The sequence below is a fragment of the Heterodontus francisci genome, chromosome 42 (genome assembly GCF_036365525.1).
Source record: "Heterodontus francisci isolate sHetFra1 chromosome 42, sHetFra1.hap1, whole genome shotgun sequence".
Lineage (NCBI taxonomy): Eukaryota > Metazoa > Chordata > Chondrichthyes > Heterodontiformes > Heterodontidae > Heterodontus > Heterodontus francisci.
The window spans coordinates 20,163,895-20,188,154 of NC_090412.1; the positions used below are offsets into that span (position 1 = coordinate 20,163,895).

At 45.3% G+C, this 24,260-nt stretch overlaps 1 protein-coding gene across 1 annotated transcript in view; it reads left to right on the plus strand.

Annotated features, from left to right (window-relative positions):
• The first annotated feature begins 1,845 nt into the window (after positions 1-1,845).
• Positions 1,846-24,260, plus strand: part of LOC137355345 (pyroglutamylated RF-amide peptide receptor-like) — a 39,282-nt gene continuing 16,867 nt past the window's right edge. Inside the window, exons 1-2 of the mRNA XM_068020338.1 lie at positions 1,846-2,194; positions 20,586-20,738. Coding sequence (XP_067876439.1) covers positions 1,846-2,194; positions 20,586-20,738 — 502 coding nt within the window. The remainder of the gene's footprint in view (positions 2,195-20,585; positions 20,739-24,260) is intronic.

Genomic DNA, 24,260 nt, shown 5'->3' on the forward strand with positions numbered 1-24,260 from the left:
TGCATTGCCTGGGGTCTGTTTCCAGTATTTTATTCCTATGGCTCTTGCCACAATTTTAATGGGCATTTTTGGGCTCATGTAGCTGAAGAATGTTAGCACAGTGAACTGGTTCACTTCCCCTTCTCAGGCACCAAATGCTGGCACCCAAGCCTTTAGGAAGAGTAAAGCCAGTTGCAGAGTAAGGTACCCCCTATCCCTGGCCGATCAATGGGACTTGGCTCCACCTCAAAAGGGCATCCCTAAGACACCGATATGATGCTTCTGTTTGCAGTATCTGCAATCTGTTTTGTTTTGTTGTAATGCAGGCTATTTCACTTCTTTCATGCTTATCTGGACCCAGTTCATTTCCCTACACATAGGAACATAGGAAATAGGAGCAGGAGTAGGCCATTCGGCCCTTCGAGCTTACTCCACCATCCAGTCAGATCATGGCTGATGTTCTACCTCAACTCACTACACCAGTGACTGAAACAGAAACTTGCATTTAAATGCAGCCTTTCAAGACCTCAGATAATCCCAAAGCTCATTATAACTCTGTGAAGATATCCAAATATTGCCTTGCTAATTAATGACTGAATTTATTTGGTTTGAGAATGGACCAGACACATAGCATTATGAAGTTGGACAGTAAGGTCTATATTTCCAGCTTCAGAATGCTCACAGTCGGTGGGTCTAAAACTTTTTTGGTTGAAGGACCCCTTTTCAAATGCATTTGTAATCGTGCCCCCTCCCATCTAAATTATACTATATAATACCAAAATATGAAAGTGCACCTAGTAGAGAGTGTTTTAATAATGCATTTAAGAAAACAGGTATTTATTTATAGATATCAGTTAGATAGGTGCACCTGTTTCTCATTGCAGAACCTGTGTCTCTTTGGCAGCAGCCCAGAGTGAGAAGGGGCCCAGGGAGGGCAGAACATGGCGCAAGTAGTAGGGGAGCAGGAGGATAGCAGAAGCAATGGGGAAGCACATCACGGTGCGAGCAGAAGTACGCGGAGAGCAGAGCACAGAGAGAGCAGGAGCACGGGTGGAGCAGAACACGCCTCCAGCAGCTGCTCACTCACTCACTCACTCACTCTTGACCACGGGCACCCTCGACAGTCGTTCAGGTCGCCCACCCCTTGGCTGGCCCTGCATTGCGAAGCTGCTGGGAAGGTCTCTGCAGACCCCAGTTTGAGAACCACTGCTCTAAGTAAACTGTTTCCATTTTTATAGTGCGCACAGGCATGGCTGAAAGTTGAGTGTGTGGGGAAAATCTGTGAGCAAAAAACAATATAAACCTTTAGTTTTCCCCAAAAGAGCAGCATTTAATCCCCTTGCTATTCAGGTCACAAGAGGCAATGGCCATCAAAGTGGAAAAGATCTGGATTAAAGTTTTACTCCCCAAAACCCACCTTAATGTCTCTGTGTTTGTGCCCCTGGACTAAAGCACCTGAGTTTACAGGTGTTATGTGTGCAGATTTTACATTGGCACCTAACTTGCTGCAGAGAGTGGGTTAAAGCAAGTTGTTTCCGTGTGACTTCATATATAATGGTCTATTCAGCTTCCTGAAACAGGCTTTGTGTTGTAAATATATTGTGTAGGTTTTATTTTCAACAGACCTTTTTCAACTTCATGTATTTTAGTTGTTACTTTATTTAAAAGAAGATTGACTGTAATCTCTTTGGAACAGGGCTCTCCACCTCTTAAACGAGTTAACAACATTGACCCCACTGACCACCTCCAGGCGCGTATCCATTGTCTCTCGAGATAAGGAGGCCCAAAAGAAAGAAAGAAAGAATTAACAAGGCAACCTTCTTGAGTGGCACCGTCTTATTGCAACTGGGAAGGAGAGAAAAAGACATGAAAAACTCGGGCTCCTTTAACATTACCCCTGAAATCCTGAACCAGTTGCTGGATTTTTATAACCTCTCCCGCAAGAAATTCATCCAGACATACAAACTGCAGCCGCTGATCGACATCCCCGAGTTGTCGTTCACCGCCAAGGTAACTTTCGTGGTGATTTACTGTGTGATTTTCCTGCTGGCCTTTTTTGGAAACACACTGGTGGTGTGTGTTTTAAGACGGGGAAAGAGGTCTCGAACAGTCACCACCATCTTCATCTGCTCCCTAGCGGTCAGCGACCTTCTCATCACCACCTTCTGCATCCCATTCACCCTGCTGCAGAACATCTCCTCGGAGTGGGTTGGGGGTGAGTCTCTCTATCTCTCCCTATTTTTACTGCTATAATGTTTTTAAAGTCATAAGAAAATAAATCTCTACACAGGGATCTGGGACGACAAAATAAGACAGCTTAAGCCCTAATTTTATATTTATCTATTGAGTGATTACTTTTCCTCTTAAACATTGCTTGTAGCAACACTTATTTACAGTTTCCATTTACTTAGCCTCCTTAAAGCCCTCAAAAATCCTCCAAAGACTTAACTAAAATGTTTGGGAAGTTTTTTTATTTAAAAAAAAACTGCATCTGTGCAGAATCAGGGTCCCTACACATAATGTGAATTTTCAATTTATATCCATAATTTATATTCGAAACAAATTTGTTTTTTGTTTTTGATTTCCCTTTTTCCAGTGCTTATAGTTCATGTGTCTCTGCTTATTTTCTTTTTCCTTTAAGTCCGTCATAAAACAGTTAAAGAGCTTTGGCTACAGCAAACATTTCGACTCCATGTATGATAGTGGTCTCAGCTCTGTCTTTCTGGAATGCATCTTTTAACCGCTTCCATTTGTTGGTGAAGCCTTTATCACTGACAGAGCTCTGACCAGAGTGAACAATCGTTATATTACCATAGTACTGGGTTCGATCAAAAAATCCTTTTCAAATATTTCCACCAAGCTGCCTGTGGGTTTATTTTACTTACAAGATCTCTGATCTTTAGGGGCTTACTTCAATCTTTGCAACAAATAAGGCCACACACTCTTCCAAATTTATTAATTGTTCAAATATTCAAGGAATAATTTTATGACTTTAACTGCCACATGTTTATCAAATCAGAGCTGCCCATCACCCATTCAATGGTCAAATAATTACTAATCTTAGCTCCAGGCCAATTTGTTAGATCATCCCTTCCCTATCCTTTAAATAGATTGTACAATTAGGGTCAATAATATGTTTGATAATTCACTTCATTTATTATTGATACAACTTTAAACACCCTAACCGAACATACTCATTAGTGCACCTCAGTCAAATGTCCAGAAACTTGCAGTGCGTAGATTTCAGTAAGAAATCATGAAGATGGCTTCTCCAAGCCTGTTCACACCCCAGGTCTTGAATTCAGCTTTCCATCCTTTTTTTAAACTGAGTAAAACTGGGGATCTGCCTCATGCCCTTTCGGTTAATGGTTTTCTTTCTTTTGAATGCACCCTACTTCGTCTTTTACAACCACCCATTGGTTTCAAATAGTTTGTTAAACAGCGATGAAAGGCCTCAAACCCCAATGACACCAGACCTTTACTCTATTATAGCTCTTGCAAAACTCTGTTGTAAAACAACTTTTGATGTGTGCACTTGTAGCATTTCCTGTTGTGATAAAAGTCTGTGCTTCCAAAGTTTTCCTAATTAACAGGAGGATCGAGAAGGGCTTTTGAGAATATGACAGGGAAAAGACAGGCTTTCTCGAGAACATGGATTCACCAAATCCTTTACATATTATAGTTTTGTCTCTATTAAAAACAAAATCAATGTAAAAACATCTCAATATTCTTACAGTATTTGCATGACATGCAGTAGATAGATCACACAACAGGTTACAATGGTGCCACTAATATGGCGCATGAAACATCCCATCAACATGTTCAATGTTCAGTACCATTCGTGACTCCTCAGGTACTGAGGCAGTCCTTGTCCAGATGCAATAAGACCTGGACAACATCCAGGCTTGGGCTGATAAGTGGCAAGTAACATTTGCGCCGCACAAGTGCCAGGCAATGACCATCTCCAACAACAGAGAATCTGACCAAATCCCCTTGATATTCAATGGAATTACGGTCGCTGCATCCCCCACCATCAACATACTGGGGGTTACCATTGACCAGAAACGGAACTGGACCAGGCACGTAAATACTGTGGTGACAAGAGCAGGTCAGAGGCTGGGAATTCTGCAGCAAGTAACTCACCTCCTGTCTCCCCAATGCCTGTCCATCATCTACAAGGCACAAGTCAGGAGTGTGATGGAATACTCTCCACTTGCCTGGGTGGGTGCAGCTCCAACAACACTCAAGAAGCTTGACACCATCCAGGACAAAGCAACCCGCTTGATTGGCACCCCATTCACCACCATCAACATTCACTTCCTTCACCTCCGACGCACAGTGTTAACAGTGTGTACCATCTACAAGATGCACTGCAGCAATTCACCAAGGTTCCTTCGACAGCACCTTCCAAACCTGCGACCTCTACCACCTTGACGGACAAGAGCAGCAGATGCATGGGAACATCACCACCTGCAAGTTCCCCTCCAAGTCACACACCATCCTGACTTGGAACTATATCGCCGTTCCTTCACTGTCACCGGGTCAAAATCCTGGAACTTCCTTCCTAACAGCACCGTGAGTGTACTTATACCTCAAGGACTGTAGAAATTCAAGAAGGCAGCTCACCACCAATAAATGCTGGCCTTACCCGTGATGCCCACATCCCCATGAACGAATAAAAAAAAAGAGTAAAAGAGTAAAAAAAGGAGTAAAAGATTTTAAAAAGAGAGTTTTAAAAAAAGAATAAAATTAAAGAACTCAGAACAGTATGGTAAGTTAGAACGTGTTCCTTCTTTAAACTGTTTTCAAAAAAGGTCTTGATCTGAATGCATGAAGCATCTGCAATAAGATAGATGAACAAGTGGCACAAATAGAGGTAAATGATTTCTAACTAATCACCATTACAGAGACATGGTATGACATTATCATTCTTGTCCACCTTGACTTTTGCAGCTTTTGATGTGGTCAACCACACCATTCACACCCAAAGTCTTTCCTCTATTGTCCATCCAGTTGGATTACTCTTGGTTGTTTTCACTCTTAGCTATCCAATCATAGCCAGAGCATCTCCAGCAATGGCTTCTCTTCCTTCTCCCAGAAGGTTACCTCCAGAGTTCCACAGGATCTACCTCTTCTTTCGCATCCTCATGCTGCCTCTAGGCAACATCGTGCACAGACATGGGATAAGTTTCCATATATACACTGACCACACACCCAACTCTGTAACTTTACCTCCTCGCTCCATCTCTCTGTGTTGCCAGACTACTAGTCCAATTATCCTGTCATGGATGAGCCACGATTTCCTCCAGTTAAGCACCAGGAAGACTGAAACCATCGTCTTTAGTCCTCACCACAAACATCATACCCTCACCACTGATTTTGTGCCCCTCTCGGACATTGTCCTAGTCTAAACTAGAGTGTTTGCAGGCTTGGGCCAGAAGTTAATTCCCCCATCAGGAGCAGGCTGAGAGGTGAGGGTGGGTTGCCATTGAATCAGGAAGGAAGGCGGGTGTTGGAGTACACATCGCCTTCCCGACTGCCCCCCCTCCCACCCCCCAATTATTTCTGGGCTCAGGAAGGCTGAGGACGGCCTTCTCACCCGGAGGCTAACTGAGGCTCTTAAGTGGCCAATTAATAGCCACTTAAGGTCCTCACCCTGCTGCCACTTGGGGATGTCGCCCAGTGAGCTACTTGGGGGTCAGGCCTCCTCCGTGGGCAATCTGTGGCCCACAAAAGGCCCCCAGTGGCAAAGGGCAAAGGCCCCCCCCACTGCCCTGAACAACCCACCAACCCCTCACCCTACCAAGCCTGCCCCACTCACCTCAAGTCCAGGGCTCTATGGTGCCAGGCCTACCTGCAGTGCCAGCTGTGGCCAAGTGTGCCACTGGCGCTGCTGGCACTGCTGATCTGTCAGCCCTCTGACTGGCCAGCAGCTCTGGGATGTGGGATCCCTGGCCTTAAAGAGACAGGGACCCTGGCACTGGGCAGTTAACTGCCTAGGTGCTGTTAAATACAGCTGGGGTGCCCCTGAACCCTGAAGTGGGCTCCCCCTTGCCTTCCTGGCCCAGCGTCAGGACCCTCACTGCCTGCACAAAATTCTGCCCATGGTGTCTTCTTTAGCCTTGAGATGAGATACCAACACCAAATATTCTCCATTACAAAAAACATTTACTTTAATCTCCATAACATCAGTCCGCTCTCAACCATCTGCTATTAAAACCCTCATCTACTACTTTGTCACCACCAGACATGATTATGCCAATACTGTCATGGCCAGCCCCTCATCCTCCATGCTGTAACTCATCCAAAAATCTATCCTGCCCCAGGTCCCTCTCACATATCAGCCCTGTCCTTGGTGACTTACATTAGCTCCCAGTCTTCCAGTGCCTTCAAAATTCAAATTCTCGTGTTTAAATCCCTTTGTGATCTCTCCCCTCTCTACCTCTGTAGTCTCCTTCAGCCTGACAACCCAACTCAAGATCTCTCTGTTCCTCTGACTGTAGCTTTTTAGAAACAGAGGACCAGGAAGAGGCCATTCAGCCCCTTTAGTTTTCTCCACCATTCAATCAGATCATGGCTGATCTGTGCATCAACTCCATTTACCTGCCTGAGCTTCATATCCCTACCTTTACATTTGTGCATTCCTCCCTCCCCCACCCCCTCTCCCCACTCCACCCCCTGGCTTTACTCGATCACTAGCTAGTTGCATTCAGTCATCTAACACCATGCTCTGGAGTTCCCTTCCTGATGCCATCCTCCTTCTTTGACTGAGAATTTACTAATCTTTTAATAAAATAAGCGCTTATATTAAAATAAAGTCTTTGCCATCAAATGGGAAAATGTTGTTGCTAGTTGAAGGTATTGGAGGATGGAGTGGGGAAGTGTGGAGAACCTTTGTTGCCATAGTGTCCTGCACAAGTTCACCAGAGAGGCTGTAGGAATGAATGAAGAAGAGGTGGTTAGTCTGTCTTAATCAATGGCAAAGAAAACACAATCTATGCCAAGAGTTCACAATTGCCTTTTGCATTTGGATTAAGAACAGAGTAGACAATGATCAGTACAGTGACTTTCTGAGCTACAGACAATTGTGGAATCACTGGACCCTGACAACACTGAAGCTTCCTGGAGGGGAAGGTTGCTGTCATCATGGAATAAATTGTCGATTTTATATAAAATGTCAAACTGCCTACCTAACAATGCTAACATTTTACTCCACTCATTTAATACTTTGATAGCAAGGCAAAGTTCAAGCAGTCAGTAGCACACTATTCCAGAGAGTCCCTTTCAAATCTCTTTCATGTTGTTTGCCTCCTCTTCTGATTTCATTAAACTGGGATTTGACATATACTGTACCCTCTGCTGTTGAAAGACAGCTTGATATCTCCTTGGAAATTGGGATGAGAATTGAGGATTCATTATTAATGTTTCTTAATAACTAGAGAGATAGACAGACTGAAACAATGACCTGACCCAATGAGGACAGGAGGAATTATTACTATGCGGGAGAAAGAAGTTAACTGTGCTGTAGCTTACTGAGCACGAGAGAAAATGTGGGACAGAATTTCCAGTGGGGATATAATTGCAAAGTTGCACCTAAAACTATACCCCTTCATGCGCCAATTTTGCAAATATCTACTTACACCTAAATTTCCTGCCAATTTCATTAGCATACGTCAGAACAAAACTGGGGCCCAAGAAAGTGAAAAAACTCACACCACATATTCCTTCTTTAGGTATGAAAATGCAAGTTTCAAGCCATCCAACTGTTATTGAGGCACGTTAGGCACAGTGGCTGCTGGTGCAAGTCCTATGGAAGCCTGGAACTCCAAAAATGTTGGTGGACTGTTTTTGCCCACTTCTGGCACGGCCTGAGCAGCATGCCATGCTTGTAAGGACACGAACGTAGGTGGTGCTGTGGAACCACACAGATTGTGACGTCAATCAGCATCTAATGCTAACTTGGCACCAACCTACCATTTTGGATCTCGCAGGTCCTGTTAACATCCTCTCTTCAACACTCCCAACTGAACATATGTTCAGCTGTGTGAGGGATTCCCTCCCCTGCCACCCCCCCCCCCCCAACTCCCTGCCAGCTCTCCACGCTCGCAGGCACTAGTTAAACACATCAGCATGGGACCTGCAGGTGAAGTGCTTTTGACCCTCTTTTGCTGCTGCTGAGTGGAAGTTCTGTGCATGTGTTGTTGGAGCAGCTCTCACAATTTGTTGGAGTCAGAAGGGAGCTGTGCTGGACTTCAAGTTAGTGAGTGGATTTTGAAGCTCTCTGAACTTGCTTTCACTCTTGGAGGCTATAGCTGCAGTCCGTCTTGGCTGCACCACACGAGGGAAATGGTCCACAGGCAGTAGAGAGGAAATGGTCCACAGGAAATAGAAAGGGAGGAGGAAGATGAGGAAGAAGAAGAGGAGGAGAAGGAGGAACCTGGGAAATCATCACAGCTGATGGGGTCAGACTCCAGTTCCCCTAAGATCTCATCCCCACATCACCACTGTTCCATAATTCCCCACCTTTCTGTCCCTCTGCTAATGACCATCACAGGTCCCCTTGGCCTAAATCCTGAAACAAAAAAAATCCATAACAAATTTATCCGAAAACATTTCCAATAATACATACAAAACTGGACTATTCACCACTGTGCATCCCCTTAGTGACTGCCTTCCGGATGCCTTTGCCTGTCTTCCTGCTCCTAGGTAGTGGTACCCCAGTGGCTTGTGGAAGGTTGCTGACTTTCACTGGAGGAAATTGCAGACGGCCTTGCAGCTCTGGGCCTTGAGAGCCTGGCTTTGGACTGTACCACCTCCTCATGGGCAGCAGCAGTCTGGGCTGGCTGTCTGAGAGGCAACAGCTTGGGCAAGGACGGAGTGACAGTGATGGGTGGACAAATGCTGTCATCCTGAGTGTGGACAGCAGGTTTGTTCTCCAAGGAGGGCTGGGATAAGGGAAGAAGGGGGTGTGTTGGAAAGCAAGAGGCCCATGGCCATACCATCTGGAGCTTACACTTCATACCAGATAGCAGGATGAAGGTGAAGGTAAAGATTTGAGAAGGTGCATGAGGCAGGAACTTACCATCACTTTGAATGTTCTCAGTGACACCAGATGCAACAACCTCGGTGACTGCCAGCCCTATAATGTGAAGTACCATCTTCTCTAAGGGGCTCAGGTGATGCAGGTGGGGCTGTCCCCTGCCAGTGTTTTGCCGCTCCCTGCGGTTATGTGCGACCTTGTCCTGCAAAAGAGAGGAAGAATGTTAGTGAGTGTATTTGGGTGGTACATGCGCCACAGCTGAATTGATGGAGGCATGTGGAAGCTGTGAGAGGTGGGTGTGAGGCTGGCAGCACTGGGGGTAGGTGTGTGAGGTGGAGCATCTGAATGTTCGACCTGAATCCTGATTGTTGATGGGTGAGTGATGGGGATGTGGAGCATTGAGCATCGTGAGATGTTAGTGTTGGGGTGGCTAGGAGAAGTAATTTGAAGATGCAATCACTGACCTTGGCCACTTGTGTGAGGTCATTGAACTTTATTCTGACACTGTCGTCAGATCCCTGGGAATGGACTCCTGAAATTAACCTCCATGGACACCTGCTTCCATTCCCTTTGGAGGGTGTGTCTTGAGGGCCTCCTGGACCCATGTGAAAACATTGTCTCCCTCCTTCTCTCGACCTCCGTCACTAAGCCTTCCAGCGTCGCATCTGAGAACTTGGGATCCCTTGCTCCCTCTGACCTGTTGCTTCATGTGCAGTCTCCTTCCTTCCAGCAGAGATTTTCTGATTCTGTTCCAGTAGCTGGTGCAGCATGAGTGCATCGCCCCTTCAAGAAGTTCAGGCTTGCTGTGCATTGTGCTAGCCATGCATGCGCACTGGGCTGTGCACTGCAATCTTGTTGATGAACAGGCAGCACGAAATGGGCCTAATGTACTTTTTAGCCCAGCATGTTAATGAATATATAATTGTGGAAGCTTTGTGACTTTTAATGTCACTTAAACTTATGCCATTAAAAATATATTCCCAGAAATGGGGAGTACAGAGCAGATCACAGTGAGGATAAATGAAACAAAACGGCTTTAAAAAATTACAATAAAACACCAGAAACTAATTTTGCTTCCTGTTGTGTCTATAATTCTATGCTTAATTTTACATTCATTTTAAACAAGTGTAACTGCAGGAATTTCATCTGTAAGCATTGGAGGGGAGCCATTATAATTTTTAAAAATTATTCATTTCATGGGATGTGGGCGACGTTGGCCAGGCCAGCATTGATTGCCCAAGCCTAATTGCCCTTGAGCAGGTGGTAGTGAGCTGCCTTCTTGAATTTCTGCAGTCCTTGAGGTATAAGTACACTCACGGTGCTGTTAGGAAGGAAGTTGCAGGATTTTGACCCAGTGACGGTGAAGGAACGGTGATATAGTTCCAAGTCAGGATGATGTAATGAGCCAAGATGTGCTCAGGCACAGGGATCGATTGATGACTATAATAGCATTAAAAGTGTCTCTCGGGGCAAATACACAGGAAATTCTGACCCTTGCTATATTTAGAATGACTTGTTGCACTAAATGGACTTTTCCTGCTGTGGAAAAAACTCTTGCTGGGCAAAAAAAAAGGCTGCAGGTGCAATCAATTGCATTAATGAACTACAATGAATAAATGATTAGACATCGAAGCCTGAAAATTACTGCCCAGGGTTATATAAATGCTCGCACTCCTTGTGCGTTCACATCGTGTAATTACATGAGTCCTTCCATCACACGCCACAAAAAATATTCCTGTGAAGTGGCTGGTTGTTGTTGCACCACTGAATCATTTTGCAGTAGAATAGTTGAGCTTGTTAATGGTGGCCTAACCGATGATTCTTGTTTCCCTGAAGGAGGAGGCTGTGGAATTGCAGCAATGGAACAAATGTGGTTACATTGTTTATAGCTGATGCAGTACAAGAGAGGAATCACATTGACACTGTTGAGAACTGCAGCAATTGGATTTGAGGCTGAAATTAATGCAGCTGTCTGGGGCGGGAATGGAGGAGTGGGAGGGGGGGGGGCGTTGGTGCTGGAGAAAAGCGCGGACGAGTCCCCCCAGAAATCTGACGTCGGTGACATTGGTTCCGGATTTAGTCAGTGGTGGGAAAGCATCAAGGTGGACTCACCGCCCTGGTGCGAGGGGAATGCAACTTTAATTGTAGGACAGTTAGTTTTAATACATTAGCATGTAATTGATCACAATTCAATGGCAGGGCTTAGCATTAAGTGGACAATGGGCAACCCTCATGTGCCTTTAGGTCTCTGTCATGGAAAGCTGGCAGCACTGAGGCAAGGTCTCAGTGCCACGACTGGTCGGCAGTTATGACCAGCACTGGATAGGGGAAGAGGAGGGAAGCAGAGGCCATCGTCAGCTTACAGTGCTGTGTGCTGTCCATGGGTGAGCTTGGTCTCAGTTGCCAGGACATGAATGACAATGAAGAATCAACTTGATCTAACAGTGCAGCAACGAAGTCTTGTTTGTTTGTCACTGATAGATAATGGGCTAGAATTTTCTGAAAGTGAGTTACATTACTGTTGTTAACAGATATGTTAATTCGTGATTGTTTTTATTGTCCTTGATATGAGGAAAGGTTGGAAAGAGTGGGCTTGTTTTCACTGGAGTTTAGAAGAGTGAGGGGAGACTTGATTGAAGTTTATAAGATCCTAAACGGTCTTGGCAAGGTGGATGTGGAAAAGATGTTTCCTCTTCCGAACTTGGCATTGTTTTAAAATTAGGGGTTGCCCTTTTAGCACAGAGACAAGGAATTTTCTGTCTCAGAGGGTTGTGACTTTGGAATTCTCTGCCTCAGAAGGTGGTGGAGGCAGGATCATTGAATATATTTAAGGTGGAGGGCAATACAACTGAGATGAGGAGAAATTTCTTCACTCAGAGGGTGGTGAACCTGTGGAATTCTCTACTGCAGAAGGCAGTGGAGGCCAAGTCATTAAATATATTCAAGAAGGAGATAGATATATTTCATAATGCCAAAGGGATCAAGGGATATGGGGAGAAAGCAGGAACAGGGTATTGAATTAGACGATCCACCATGATCTGTTCTGAATGGCGGAGTAGGCCCCAAGGGTCGAATGGCCTACTCCTGCTCCTATTTTCTATGTTTCTATGTTTCTATACTACAGCCAAATGAGAATGGACAGATACTGCTTGAGTTGTGTACCTATCACAACCTCTGCATCACCAACTCGTTCTTTCATACTAAACCCTGTCAGCAGGTTTCTTGGAGGCACCCAAGATTATGTCGTTGGCACCAGCTGGACCTCATTGTCACGAGGCGAGCGTCTTTAAACAGCCTTCAAATCACACGCAGCTTCCACAGTGCGGACTGTGACACCGACCGTTCCCTGGTGTGCAGCAAGGTTAGACTCAAACCAAAGAAGTTGCATCACTCCAAGCAGAAGGGCCACCCGCGCATCAACACTAACAGAATTTCTTATCTACAGCTGTTACATAAGTTTCTAAATTCACTTGAAAAAGCCCTTCAAAACACTCCTACAGGGGATGCAGAGACTAAGTGGGCCCACATCAGAGGCGCCATCTATGACTCAGCAATGACCACCTATGGCAAACGTGAGAAGCAGAATGCAGACTGGTTTCAAATTCACTTTGAAGAGCTGGAACCTGTCATAGCCGCTAAGTGCATTGCACTGTTGAACTACAAGAAAGCCCCCAGTGAGTTAACATCTGAAGCACTTAAAGCAGCCAGAAGCGCTGCACAAAGAACAGCCAGGCGCTGCGCAAATGACTACTGGCAACACCTATGCAGTCATATTCAGCTGGCCTCCGACACTGGAAACATCAGAGGAATGTATGATGGCATTAAGAGAGCTTTTGGGCCAACCATCAAGAAGATCACCCCCTCAAGTCTAAATCAGGGGACACAATCACTAACCAACACAAGCAAATGGACCGCTGGGTGGAGCACTACCTAGAACTGTATTCCAGGGAAAATGTTGTCACAGAGACCGCCCTCAATGCAGCCCAGTCTCTGCCTGTCATGGATGAGCTGGATGAACAGCCAACAAAATCGTAACTCAGTGATGCCATTGATTCTCTAGCCAGTGGAAAAGCCCCTGGGAAGGATGGTATTACCCCTGAAAAAATCAAGAGTGCCAAGCCTGCTATACTCTCAGCACTCTATGAACTGCTTTGCCTGAGCTGGGATGAGGGAGCAGTACCACAGGACATGCGCGATGCCAATATCATCACCCTCTATAAGAACAAGGGTGGCTGCGGTGACTGCAACAACTACCGTGGAATCTCCCTGCTCAGCACAGTGGGGAAAGTCTTTGATCGAGTTGCTTTAAACAGGCTCCAGAAGCTGGCTGAGCACGTCTATCCTGAGGCACAGTGTGGCTTCCGTGCAGAGAGATCCACCATTGACATGCTGTTCTCCCTTCACCAGCTACAGGAGAAATGCCAAGAACAACTGATGCCCCTCTACATTGCTTTCATTGATCTCACCAAAGCCTTTGACCTCATCAGCAGACGTGGTCTCTTCAGACTACGAGCAAAGATCGGATGTCCACCAAAGCTACTAAGTATCATCACCTCATTCCATGACAATATGAAAGGCACAATTCAGCATAGCGGTGCCTCATCAGACCCCTTTCCTATCCTGAGTGGTGTGAAACAGGGCTGTGTTCTTGCACCTACACTATTTGGGATCTTCTTCTCCCTGCTGCTTTCACATGCGTTCAAGTCTTCAGAAGAAGGAATTTTCCTCCACACAAGATCAGATGGCAGGTTGTTCAACCTTGCCCGTCTGAGAGCGAAGACCAAAGTACGGAAAGTCCTCATCAGGGAACTCCTCTTTGCTGACGATGCTGCATCAACATCTCACACTGAAGAGTGTCTGCAGAGACTCATCGACAGGATTGCAGCTGCCTGAAATGAATTTGGCCTAACCATCAGCCTCAAGAAAACGAACATCATGGGACAGGACGTCAGAAATGCTCCATCTGTCAAGATCGGCGACCATGCTCTGGAGGTGGTTCAAGAATTCACCTACCTAGGCTCAACTATCACCAGTAACCTGTCTCTCGATGCAGAAATCAACAAGCGCATGGGAAAGGTATCCGCTGCTATGTCCAGACTGGCCAAGAGGGTGTGGAAAAATGGCACACTGACACGGAACACAAAAGTCCGAATGTATCAAGCCTGTGTCCTCAGTACCTTGCTCTACGGCAGCGAGGCCTGGACAACATATGTCAGCCAAGAGCGACGTCTCAATTCATTCCATCTTCGCTGCCTCTGGAGAATCCTTGGCATCAGGTGGCAGGACCGTATCTCCAACACAGAAGTCCTCGAGGCGGCCAACATCCCCAGCATATACACCCTACTGAGCCAGCGGCGCTTGAGATGGCTTGGCCATGTGAGCTGCATGGAAGATGGCAGGATCCCCAAGGACACATTGTACAGCGAGCTCGTCACTGGTACCAGACCCACTGGCCGTCCATGTCTCTGCTTTAAAGACGTCTGCAAACACGACATGAAGTCCTGTGACATTGATCACAAGTCGTGGGAGTCAGTTGCCAATGATCGTCAGAGCTGGTGGACAGCCATAAATGCGGGGCTAAAGTGTGGCGAGTCGAAGAGACTTAGCAGTTGGCAGAAAAAAAGACAGAAGCGCAACGGGAGAGCCAACTGTGTAACAGCCCTGGCAACCAATTTTACCTGCAGCACCTGTGGAAGAGTCTGTCACTCTCGAATTGGCCTTTATAGCCACTCCAGGTGCTGCTTCACAAACCACTGACCATCTCCAGGAGCTTACCCATTGTCTCTCGAGACAAGGAGGCCAAAGAAGAGAAGAAGATACTACAGCCTGGCTGATTTGGCACAAATCTCTCGTAGCCACCTGGATTGAGACTCTGTCATAAACATCAAGTGCGTTGTGACCTTCATGGCCACTGAGAGAGCAATGTGGGTGGATGATTGTAGCTTCAGGTCTTCCTGCAACAGGTCATGGACATGCCCTAATGCCTCTTCGGTGAATCATCTACTCTTCTGGTGCACAGTAAACGCAAATCCTGTTCTGACTTTATATTCGGTGAAAGCGGGGGAGGGGGGAATTATCTGGTGAACTGAAGCCTTCTTAAATTCTGCCTTACTCCTTCACTCTGTCCTGTGCTCTTCCTACTCCGTCCATGGTCATGGCGTACAATGGTATGCCCGCAAGGAATGCCATACCTACCCCTGAGATGCCCTGACTTCATATGTTGGGAGGGAACGGTTGAGGGTTGTCTGAAAGCCTTCCAGTGAGCTGACGCTGTGACACGCAGTTGCAAGTGAATGCAGGTATTTGTAGATAAATATCTAAAATAAAAGCAGGTATGAAAAGCATTTGCAAGCAGCAGAAACCAGTGTTTAAACTTTCCAGACTCTGCAAGCTCACAAACTCCTCTCTTGCATTTTGATCAGGTGATCCTGGCAGCTGCTGCACCTGCTAACTCGCAGTCAAACTCTGACATTTGCAAATGAGGTCAGTGAGGAGCCAACAGGTAAGTCAAAGGACAGTCAGAGAGTGCGAGACCTGCCAGCAGCAATTGAGATTGTGTTGATTGATGTGAAATGAAAGGTGCAGACTTGCTAAGTCTCATCTCACTCCCTGACAACACAGTTAACCACAGAACTGTTGATGGGGAAGGAGCGATTATGAGCAAATAGATGAAGCAGCGAGACAAAGGACTTTTCCCACAACACAAATTGTCAGAATTACTGACTGTGCCAATGCAACACAAGTGATAGGCTTCATTCAATGCATCAGTTCATCCAAGACCAAAAAGACTTTTTATTTTGCTGTTCTGCTCCAATAAGAACATGGAGAGACAATATAAAATAAAGGGTACAATTCTAAACCGGGTGCAGGGGCAGAGGGACCTGGCTATATATGTGCATAAGTCATTGAAGGTGGCAGGACAGGTTGAGAGATCGGTTAATAAAGCATACTGTATCCTGGGCTTTATTACTAGGGACATAGAGTACAAGAGCAAGGAAGTTATGTTGAACTTGTATAAGACACTAGTTCGGCCTCAGCTGGAGTATTGCATCCAGTTCTGGGCACCGCACTTGAGGAACGATGTGAGGGAATTGGAAAGAGTACAGAAAAGATTCACAAGAATGGTTCCAGGGATGAGGAATTTCAGTTATGAAGATAGATTGGAGAAGTTAGGACTGTTTTCCTTGGAGAAGAGAAGGCTGAGAGGTGATTTGAAAGAGGTATTCAAAATCATGAGGGGTCTGGACAGAGTAGATAGGGAAAAACTGTTCCCACTCATGAAAGGATTGAGGACGAGAGGGCACAGATTTAAAGTATTTGGTAAAAGAAGCAAAAGTGACATGAGGAAAACCTTTTTCACGCAGAGAGTGGTTAAGGTCTGGAATGCACTGTCTGAGAACCTGGTGCAGGCAGGTTCAATTGAAGCATTCAAAAGGGAATTAGACTGTTATATGAAAAGGAAGAATGTGCAGGGTTACGGAAAGAAGGCGGGGAAATGGAACTGAGTGAACTGCTCTTTTGGAGAGCCAGTGCGGACACGATGGGCTGAATGGCCTTCTGCACTGTAACAGTTCTGTGGTTCAGGGAAGAAGTGCAGGTGAGGAGTTGTTCAAAATTGTGGACTAGGGCACAACAGATAAAAAGTCAAGTGGACTTTTCCCAGCAACATTTGAGCAATGGTGCCAAAGCCATGATGTTGGACATGTTGAAGAGTTAAGGGTTAATAACTAAACTGGCCCGCCTAACTATAGCTCGTCATAGAGCAACAGGATTTGTAAGATAAACAGGAAAACAATGGGATGCCTGTGAAAGGAAATAGGTAACTGGGATAACATCGACCTTGCATGATTAATGCATAACTTTAGTGACCAGTGTAATTGCCATATGCAGAGGGATCAATTAATCATGGTATAAAGTGGATAATTAGGTGGATAAGCTGTCAAACATCTGTTTTTGAGAAATCTGAGAACATATAAATCTGGAGGTCTTATCTGTGAAATGTAACTTTGAAGTAGATAAACTGGGATATAAGAGTAGGGTTTTTCAGGGTGTTGGAGAGCTGGAAAGAGAGAGAAACCTGAAGTTGCTCCTTTGTACTGGGTAGGTTGATTACCTGTATTGTATATAAATGAAGTCTGTTCTGTATACTTTACCATCAAGTGCCTTGTGCTTCCGTAAAGTGCGTCATAGTGAACCATAGAAGGAAGGAGATTGACCAACAGTTGACTCAGCACATGACTGGATGCAATGAAGGACTTGCTGTTGGGGAGGGCAAGGTGACAGCTATTGTATGACATGGTGTATGGTGCCACTGTTGGATACACAGGGAGGCACAAGTCGCAAAAGCGATGTTGAAAGACCTGTCAGATGTACTGACTGTCATTGTCAAGGTCATGAACTTCCTAAAACCTTGACCACTGAGCTGATACAACTTCTCAAAGCTGTGCGAAGAGATGGGATATTTGCACTAGCAACTTCTGCATCAAACAGAAGTTTGACGTTTGGCCCGTGGTTGTGGAAGTACCTTCAGATTTGGGAGGACTGCTGTATGGTTTTTGATCAGCCCTGAGTCACCACTTCACCATCACATCCTCAGTTGCACTTCCAGGTTTTATTTGATGACCTATTTGACAAGCTCAATGAACTCAACCTTTCTTTGCAAGGTAAGAACAAATTCACAAATTGCACATTCGTAACCAAATGTATCCAACTCATTGAGGTAGGGATGGGCCATCAAGTTCTTTTATTATCAAATATATTCAGTAATAAAGCATTTGTATTTGGCTATTCATGTTACTTCCTGCCTGAATCAATATATTATGTCAGCCAATAAAATAAAAGGCTCTTTTTTCATGAAATGATACAATGTAGAGAAAATAATGGCATCTGAACAATGCAGGCTGTTATTGAAGCACAAATTGCCAGCAGCATGTAGCAAAGAAAAGATATCCATTGAATTGTGAATCACCACAAGTTGCCGGCCAATTTGCACTACTCCCCTGTTAGCTTTGCTAAAACAAAACCTCTAGCTAAACCTCCTTGTGAGTTTTATGAAGCTGCTGCATTTGCACATTAATTGCCCACTAAAATTGCCATAGAAAATTAAAGCTAGTGATTAACAATATAAATTTGTCACTGGGGTAATCCAGAAATATTGGTATAATAGGACGGGGATAATTTTCACCATTACCACCAGTGTTAATTTAACAACATGATAACTATTGACGTCAGCCAATCAACTTCCCTTACCCAAAAAGTAAACAGTTGTAAGTGTGGAGTCTCATTCCTTCAGGTTGTTAATTGTTTTAAGAGATCTGAAAAACATCAAATTCTACATTTTTTAATTGTATTTCTTTTCCTATCTGTTTTTTTCTCTCTCTTAATCCATTCTTTCTTCCCTCTCTTTATTACTTTTTCTGTACTCTGAGTGGAGTGGGAGATGACATTATATTTCCTTCCTCTAATTTACCCTCCATCTCAGTCCTTCCTCCAGTTATTTCCCAATCGTTAAAACTCATTGGTTAAGGAGATAGTCTGTTGATCCCGTTGTTCACCAAGGTCCCAGATGCCCTCTTGCTCTCACCATGCCATTACCATTTGCACTTCCAACAACTTCATGGGCAAAAATGTTTAAAACGTAAACATGCATGAAAAAGTCTAACCAATGGTGCACGCTGCAAGATTCCCCACTGCAGAAAAATCTGGTCCACTTTTTCTTAGAAAGAGGGGAATGCCTAAGGACGTGAATCTCTGAAGATGGAGCAGTGGGTGTGAGGGGGAGGGGGGTGGTGCTCAACAAGGAAAGTTTGGAAACCTCTGTTTTTATATATCTGTCACTGGGGTAACCCATAAAGACAGGTATAATAACAGGGGATAATTTTCACCATTACCACCAGTGGTAATCCAGAGGAGCGGAATATCTGACTGTTGTAGAACCCTCACGATAGTCATCCCATTGGCAAAACACAAAATGGAGCCAGTCTAACTTGGGACATTAATCTGGAAGCAGTTGTGGGTTTAGTTAGATGCTAATAAGAGCCAAACATACAGTATGCTTCAGGACAGAATTGGGATTAACGTCAGAGTCATGCAATAACTAGATCTAAAAAAAACTTTTGCAGTGATGACATGTGAAGATGTGGTAGTGTACTATGCTGTAGCAGATTTTGTTCTGCATTTAATAAATGTGTGGCATAGTTTTCAATCACAATTTTTTTACCCAGCAATTGTGCATACATATTAATAGGTGGTTGATGGTCGGCACAGACTCGGTGGGCCGAAGGGCCTGTTTCAGTGCTGTATCTCTAAACGAAACTAAACATCCCTCTACAGATTGCCTAACTTATCATTTTAAACTTTACAAATTAAAGACCCAGCTAAATTGGACCATCTATTAACCCCTGAATGAGGCTAACCAAACCAGGTGTCTTTAAATCAACAAATTAACTGTTTAATCAGAAAAACTAAATTCTTAAACACTACTAAGACATAAACAACATTTCAAATAGAAAGAATTAGAGTCCTTGCAAATTTACAGTCCAATGTTGCTTGAAGTCCTCACAGCCGTCCAATGGGGGAGAAAAAGGTTCTTCAACAGTAGAACAGTCTGTAGTCTAATTCCAGCAGTAAGTGATGCTTTCTTTCTCCAGCAATGACTACAGTAGATCAACAACTCACAACTACTTTCAATAGAATCAACCTGGCTTTAGAAGTTTGAGGCTTAAAAATATAATCACAGTTTAAATTCTTCCTTCAGTTTAAATTATCAGAGACCTCTGCTTTCAGGTGCTAACACAGAGCTGTCTGTCTGTGTCCCATGTTGGAACAGACTGTTTTTCCACTATAAGCCAGTTCAAAATTAAATTGTAGCAAATGTATCTCTTGATGCTCAGTCCAAATGGCTGTATCCAAGGTAACAAGAATGCACCCTTTGAATCACAGTCTCTGCATGGTTGTATCCAAGGCAAAGAGAATGCACCTTCTCGGTAACTCCTAATGTCTGCTTGTTCTTAAAGCAGTACTGATCATTTGCTGTCTTAAAGACACACCACGAACTTCCCAAAGAAAAAAAAAGACAGGATCATAACAAAAGTTTTGAATGTCCCGCTAATGAGGGTGATCTGGATAATCTACTCAGTTAGCGTAAGCATTGTCCTGGCAGGGCTTCTTGTTAGACTTTTGTTTCCAGTTTGATCTCCTGATACTTCAGATGCAAATTGCAGTGGCCATCTTGGCTGCCAGTTTATTAACCTATGGTTAGGAAATCCTTGTACAGAGCCATGAGACCTACATTTGCTTGTAATGTCCATCGTGATGCTTTCTCTTTACAGGAAGCCAGTAAATCTGTAGAGGAGGTTTAATGGGGCAGTGCTGTTCAGATATGGAATGGGGTTCAAAAGATTAGCACCTATTTTTCTTCTTTGATGTACCTGTATTTCATGCCACTTATCTGGGCATTGAGGAATGGAAAACTCATCCTATTAAATCTTGCAATAAGTGGCTTAACATTGTTAGACAAACTTTCTGTGGATATTTTCCAATATTTTAATTGATATTTAATTTCCAGGGGCCTTTGTCTGCAAGATGGTTCCCTTTGTTCAGACTATAGCTGTCGCGAGCTGCATCCTAACAATGTTGTGCATAGCTGTGGAGCGATATGAAGGAGTAGTGCACCCACTGAAGAGGCACTACCTGAACACAAGGGCATACAAAATGCTTGGTAGGTCTTCTATAAATATAATCTTTGCTTTTTAAGCAAACACAGCCACCATTCCAAACCAGCACCTTCTCAAAAACAGCCATGAGATGAATTACTGGTAAATTAATGTTGTTGGAACTGTTGATTAAGGGAGAAATGTTGATGAAGTAGATCTGGCTCCTGTTCTTTGAGTAGCCCATGAGATCTTTAACATCCACTCGAACCACAGAGTAATGGCAGACAGAGCCTCATTGCTTCACCCAAAGGATTATACAACCGCTGGTGCACTGCTCCCTCTGTAGTGCACTGGGGTACTCATCCGCATTCGAGCACAAATCTTCGATGAGGCTTGATCCTGAAGGTTACTCAAATCTTCTAACTGAACCTAGCTGATCCAAAGCAAAGGTTTACAGAAAATTATCAGGAGATAGTGCATTATTTTGCAAACTAAAATTAAGTGCAAATGCACATTGGAGTTAATTTTGGTTACAAGCATAAGTCAGTTTTAATTGCTTTAGAAATGGTGCCACATTCGCTAGAATGGAAAAGTGCTAATAGCACTCAATTTTCCAGTGTATATTTGCATAATTGTTCATAGGTCCAAGTGCAGTCTTGGAGCACATGTGAAATGGGAGTGTGAACTTTAAAGGAATGGGGACCTTTTTATGGGAAGCATCACAAAGGCACCTTAATCCATTATCAGCCTTTACAAATTCTCAAGGAACAGGGAACTAATAAGTAGCAGGAAATATTGAAGAAAAAGGGTGTCTGTAGACAAGTGAAGGAGTTGACCAGCAGCTGACCAGCCAGCTTGGGCACCATCGAAGCAGGCTGCCCTCTGTGCCGCACCACGATGTCATGGCCATAAACGCATCAATAACAATTCATATTTATATTGGGCCTTTAATGTAGTAAAATAACCTAGTGCATTTCACAGAGGTAATCAGACACAAATGAGTGTCAAACCAATGAAAGGGTTTATTCGGAGGAGTGAACAGGGGGTACAGTGTCCATTTCAAAGGGCCACTCAACAATGTCAATACATTCCCAGCACCACACACTGGAAATGACAGCATGGGAAAATTAGCATAATTTGTCAAGCATTAATGAAGTGATTTACATAGAAACAGCAATCATCTCGTTCCTTAAAACATGGCTGGGTCACAGAATGGTGCCATGTGTGCACAGTTATGTGCATTGAGTGATGACCAGGCCTCAGGCTGTCTTGCCCAAATTAATGCCAATTGGTGCTGGCACAGCCAACTTCCCTCACCAGAGAGAGAGAGAACAACTGAGTATATCTGGGCGCTTGGCCTAAGCTTCTTTTCTGGAGTGAGAGAGAGAGACTGAGAGAGAGAGTATGAGATTCTCTGAGTGATGTTTTCGAGGAGGAACAGATGGAAGCAGCTGAGGACAACCCAATGCTCTCTGCCTACAAGACCCCCCCGATGTCACCCGAGCGGCACAACCCCTGCATGAAAAATCAGGAGGGGTTTCTGAGCCCAACCAACGTGAAACTGCTTGCGCACACGATGGGTATGCAGGAACATCCCGAAGGACTGGGACTAGTGAGGACAAATGGTATGGGAAGCAACAACTAATTTTTAGTAAAAAATGGGTGTAAGAATTGCTTCCATTAATGTGCGTAACATTAAATCTACTACGCGATGTGTTTCAACCTTGGATTACCTTGCCAAGGTCAAAGCTGACCTACTGTTTCTGCAGGAGTGTGGAATACCACACCTCAGCACCTACAGGCTGTGGTCGCGATGGTGGTCCCACGGGCCATCGATCTGGCCGGGGGGTAATGACTGCCGCTCCTCCGGCCTGGGTATTCTGCTGCGGGGAGGTAACTTCACCATCTCCGAAGTAAAGGAGGTGGTGGGCGGCCGCCTCCTCATAGCAGACGTGATGTACAACAACGCTCCGCTCCGGTTGATCAACGTGTACGCCCCGGTACAACGCAGCGAGCGGCTGACCGTCTTCCAGCAGATCCCACTGCTGCTGGCGACGTCCAGGCCGGTCATCCTCGGCGGTGACTTCAACTGCATCATCGATGCGGCTGGACGATCCGGCAGTGACGACAGCAAACTGGACGCTACGTCCAGATTCCTAATAGAAACAGTTAAGGATGCCAAACTGCACGACGTCTTCAGCAAACCTGCAGACGGAGCGCAGCGCAGATACACATGGTCAAGATCGGACGGGTCTGCCCGTTCCAGGATTGACTTCCTGTTTGTGTCCCGTGCTGTCACGGTCGGATCCACCGACGTCAAGCCGGTGTTCTTCTCCGACCACTGCCTCTTACTGGCCGACTGTCACTTACAGGACGACCAGCGGGTTGGCAGAGGGACGTGGAAGCTCAATGCGACACTGCTGACCCCAGAGAACGTTGAGGAACTCAAAAGGGATTACAATGGTTGGAGGACCGTGAAACCCCTCTTTGAATCTCCAGTTCACTGGTGGGAAGCGATTAAGCAGAACATCAAGAGGTTCTTCATCCACAAAGGTGTTCAGAAGGCGAGAGAGAGACAGAGGGAACTGTCCCGACTCCAGAAAATTATGCAAAATCTACTCCGGTTGCAGTCAATGGGGGTCGAGGTCAAGGAGGACCTCCAAGAGGTGAAGAGCCAGCAGGCCTCGCTCTTTGCCAAGGAGGCCTCCAAGATCATCTTCCGGTCCAGAGTCCGCTCCATCGAGCAGGATGAGACGTGCTCGCGTTACTTCTTCCAAAAGGTACACAGAGAGAGCTCTGTTATCAGCAGCCTGAAGGAAGAAGATGGCTCGGTAACGTCTTCGCAGTCCGACATACTAAGGATCAGCAAATCCTTTTATGCTGGGCTGTATGACGCGAAGCCCACAGACAGCAGAGCCTCCCAGTCCTTCCTGTCATCTATCACAGAGGTCCTAGATGACAGCAGGAGGGAGAGACTGGACAAGCCGCTAACTCTGGACGAGCTGACAAAGGCCGTCGAGTCTTTCGAGACGAGTAAAACCCCCGGGAGCGACGGCTTACCGGTCGAGTTGTACTCGTCCCTGTGGGACTGGGTCGGCCCGGACCTGCTGGAAGTATACGAGAGTATGCTCCTGGCCGGCAGCATGTCAGAGACCATGAGAAAAGGCATCATCACCCTCATTTACAAGCAGAAGGGGGAGAGGGCAGAAATCAGAAATTGGCGGCCCATCTCACTGCTTAATGTTGATTACAAGATTCTGTCCAAAGTCATAGCCAGTCGAGTCAAGTCTGCTCTGGAGTTGGTGATTCACCCCGATCAGACCTGTACTGTACCCGGCAGGAAGATCTCTGATAGTCTCGCGCTACTCAGGGATACGATCGCCTACGTACGGGACAGGAGGGTGGACACCTGCCTCATCAGCCTGGACCAGGAGAAGGCTTTTGACAGGATATCGCACACCTACATGATGGACGTGCTTTCCAAAATGGGATTTGGGGAGGGAATCTGCAATTGGATCCAACTGCTCTACACAAACATCAGTAGCGCAGTGTCAATCAACGGGTGGGAATCTGAAAGTTTCCCGATC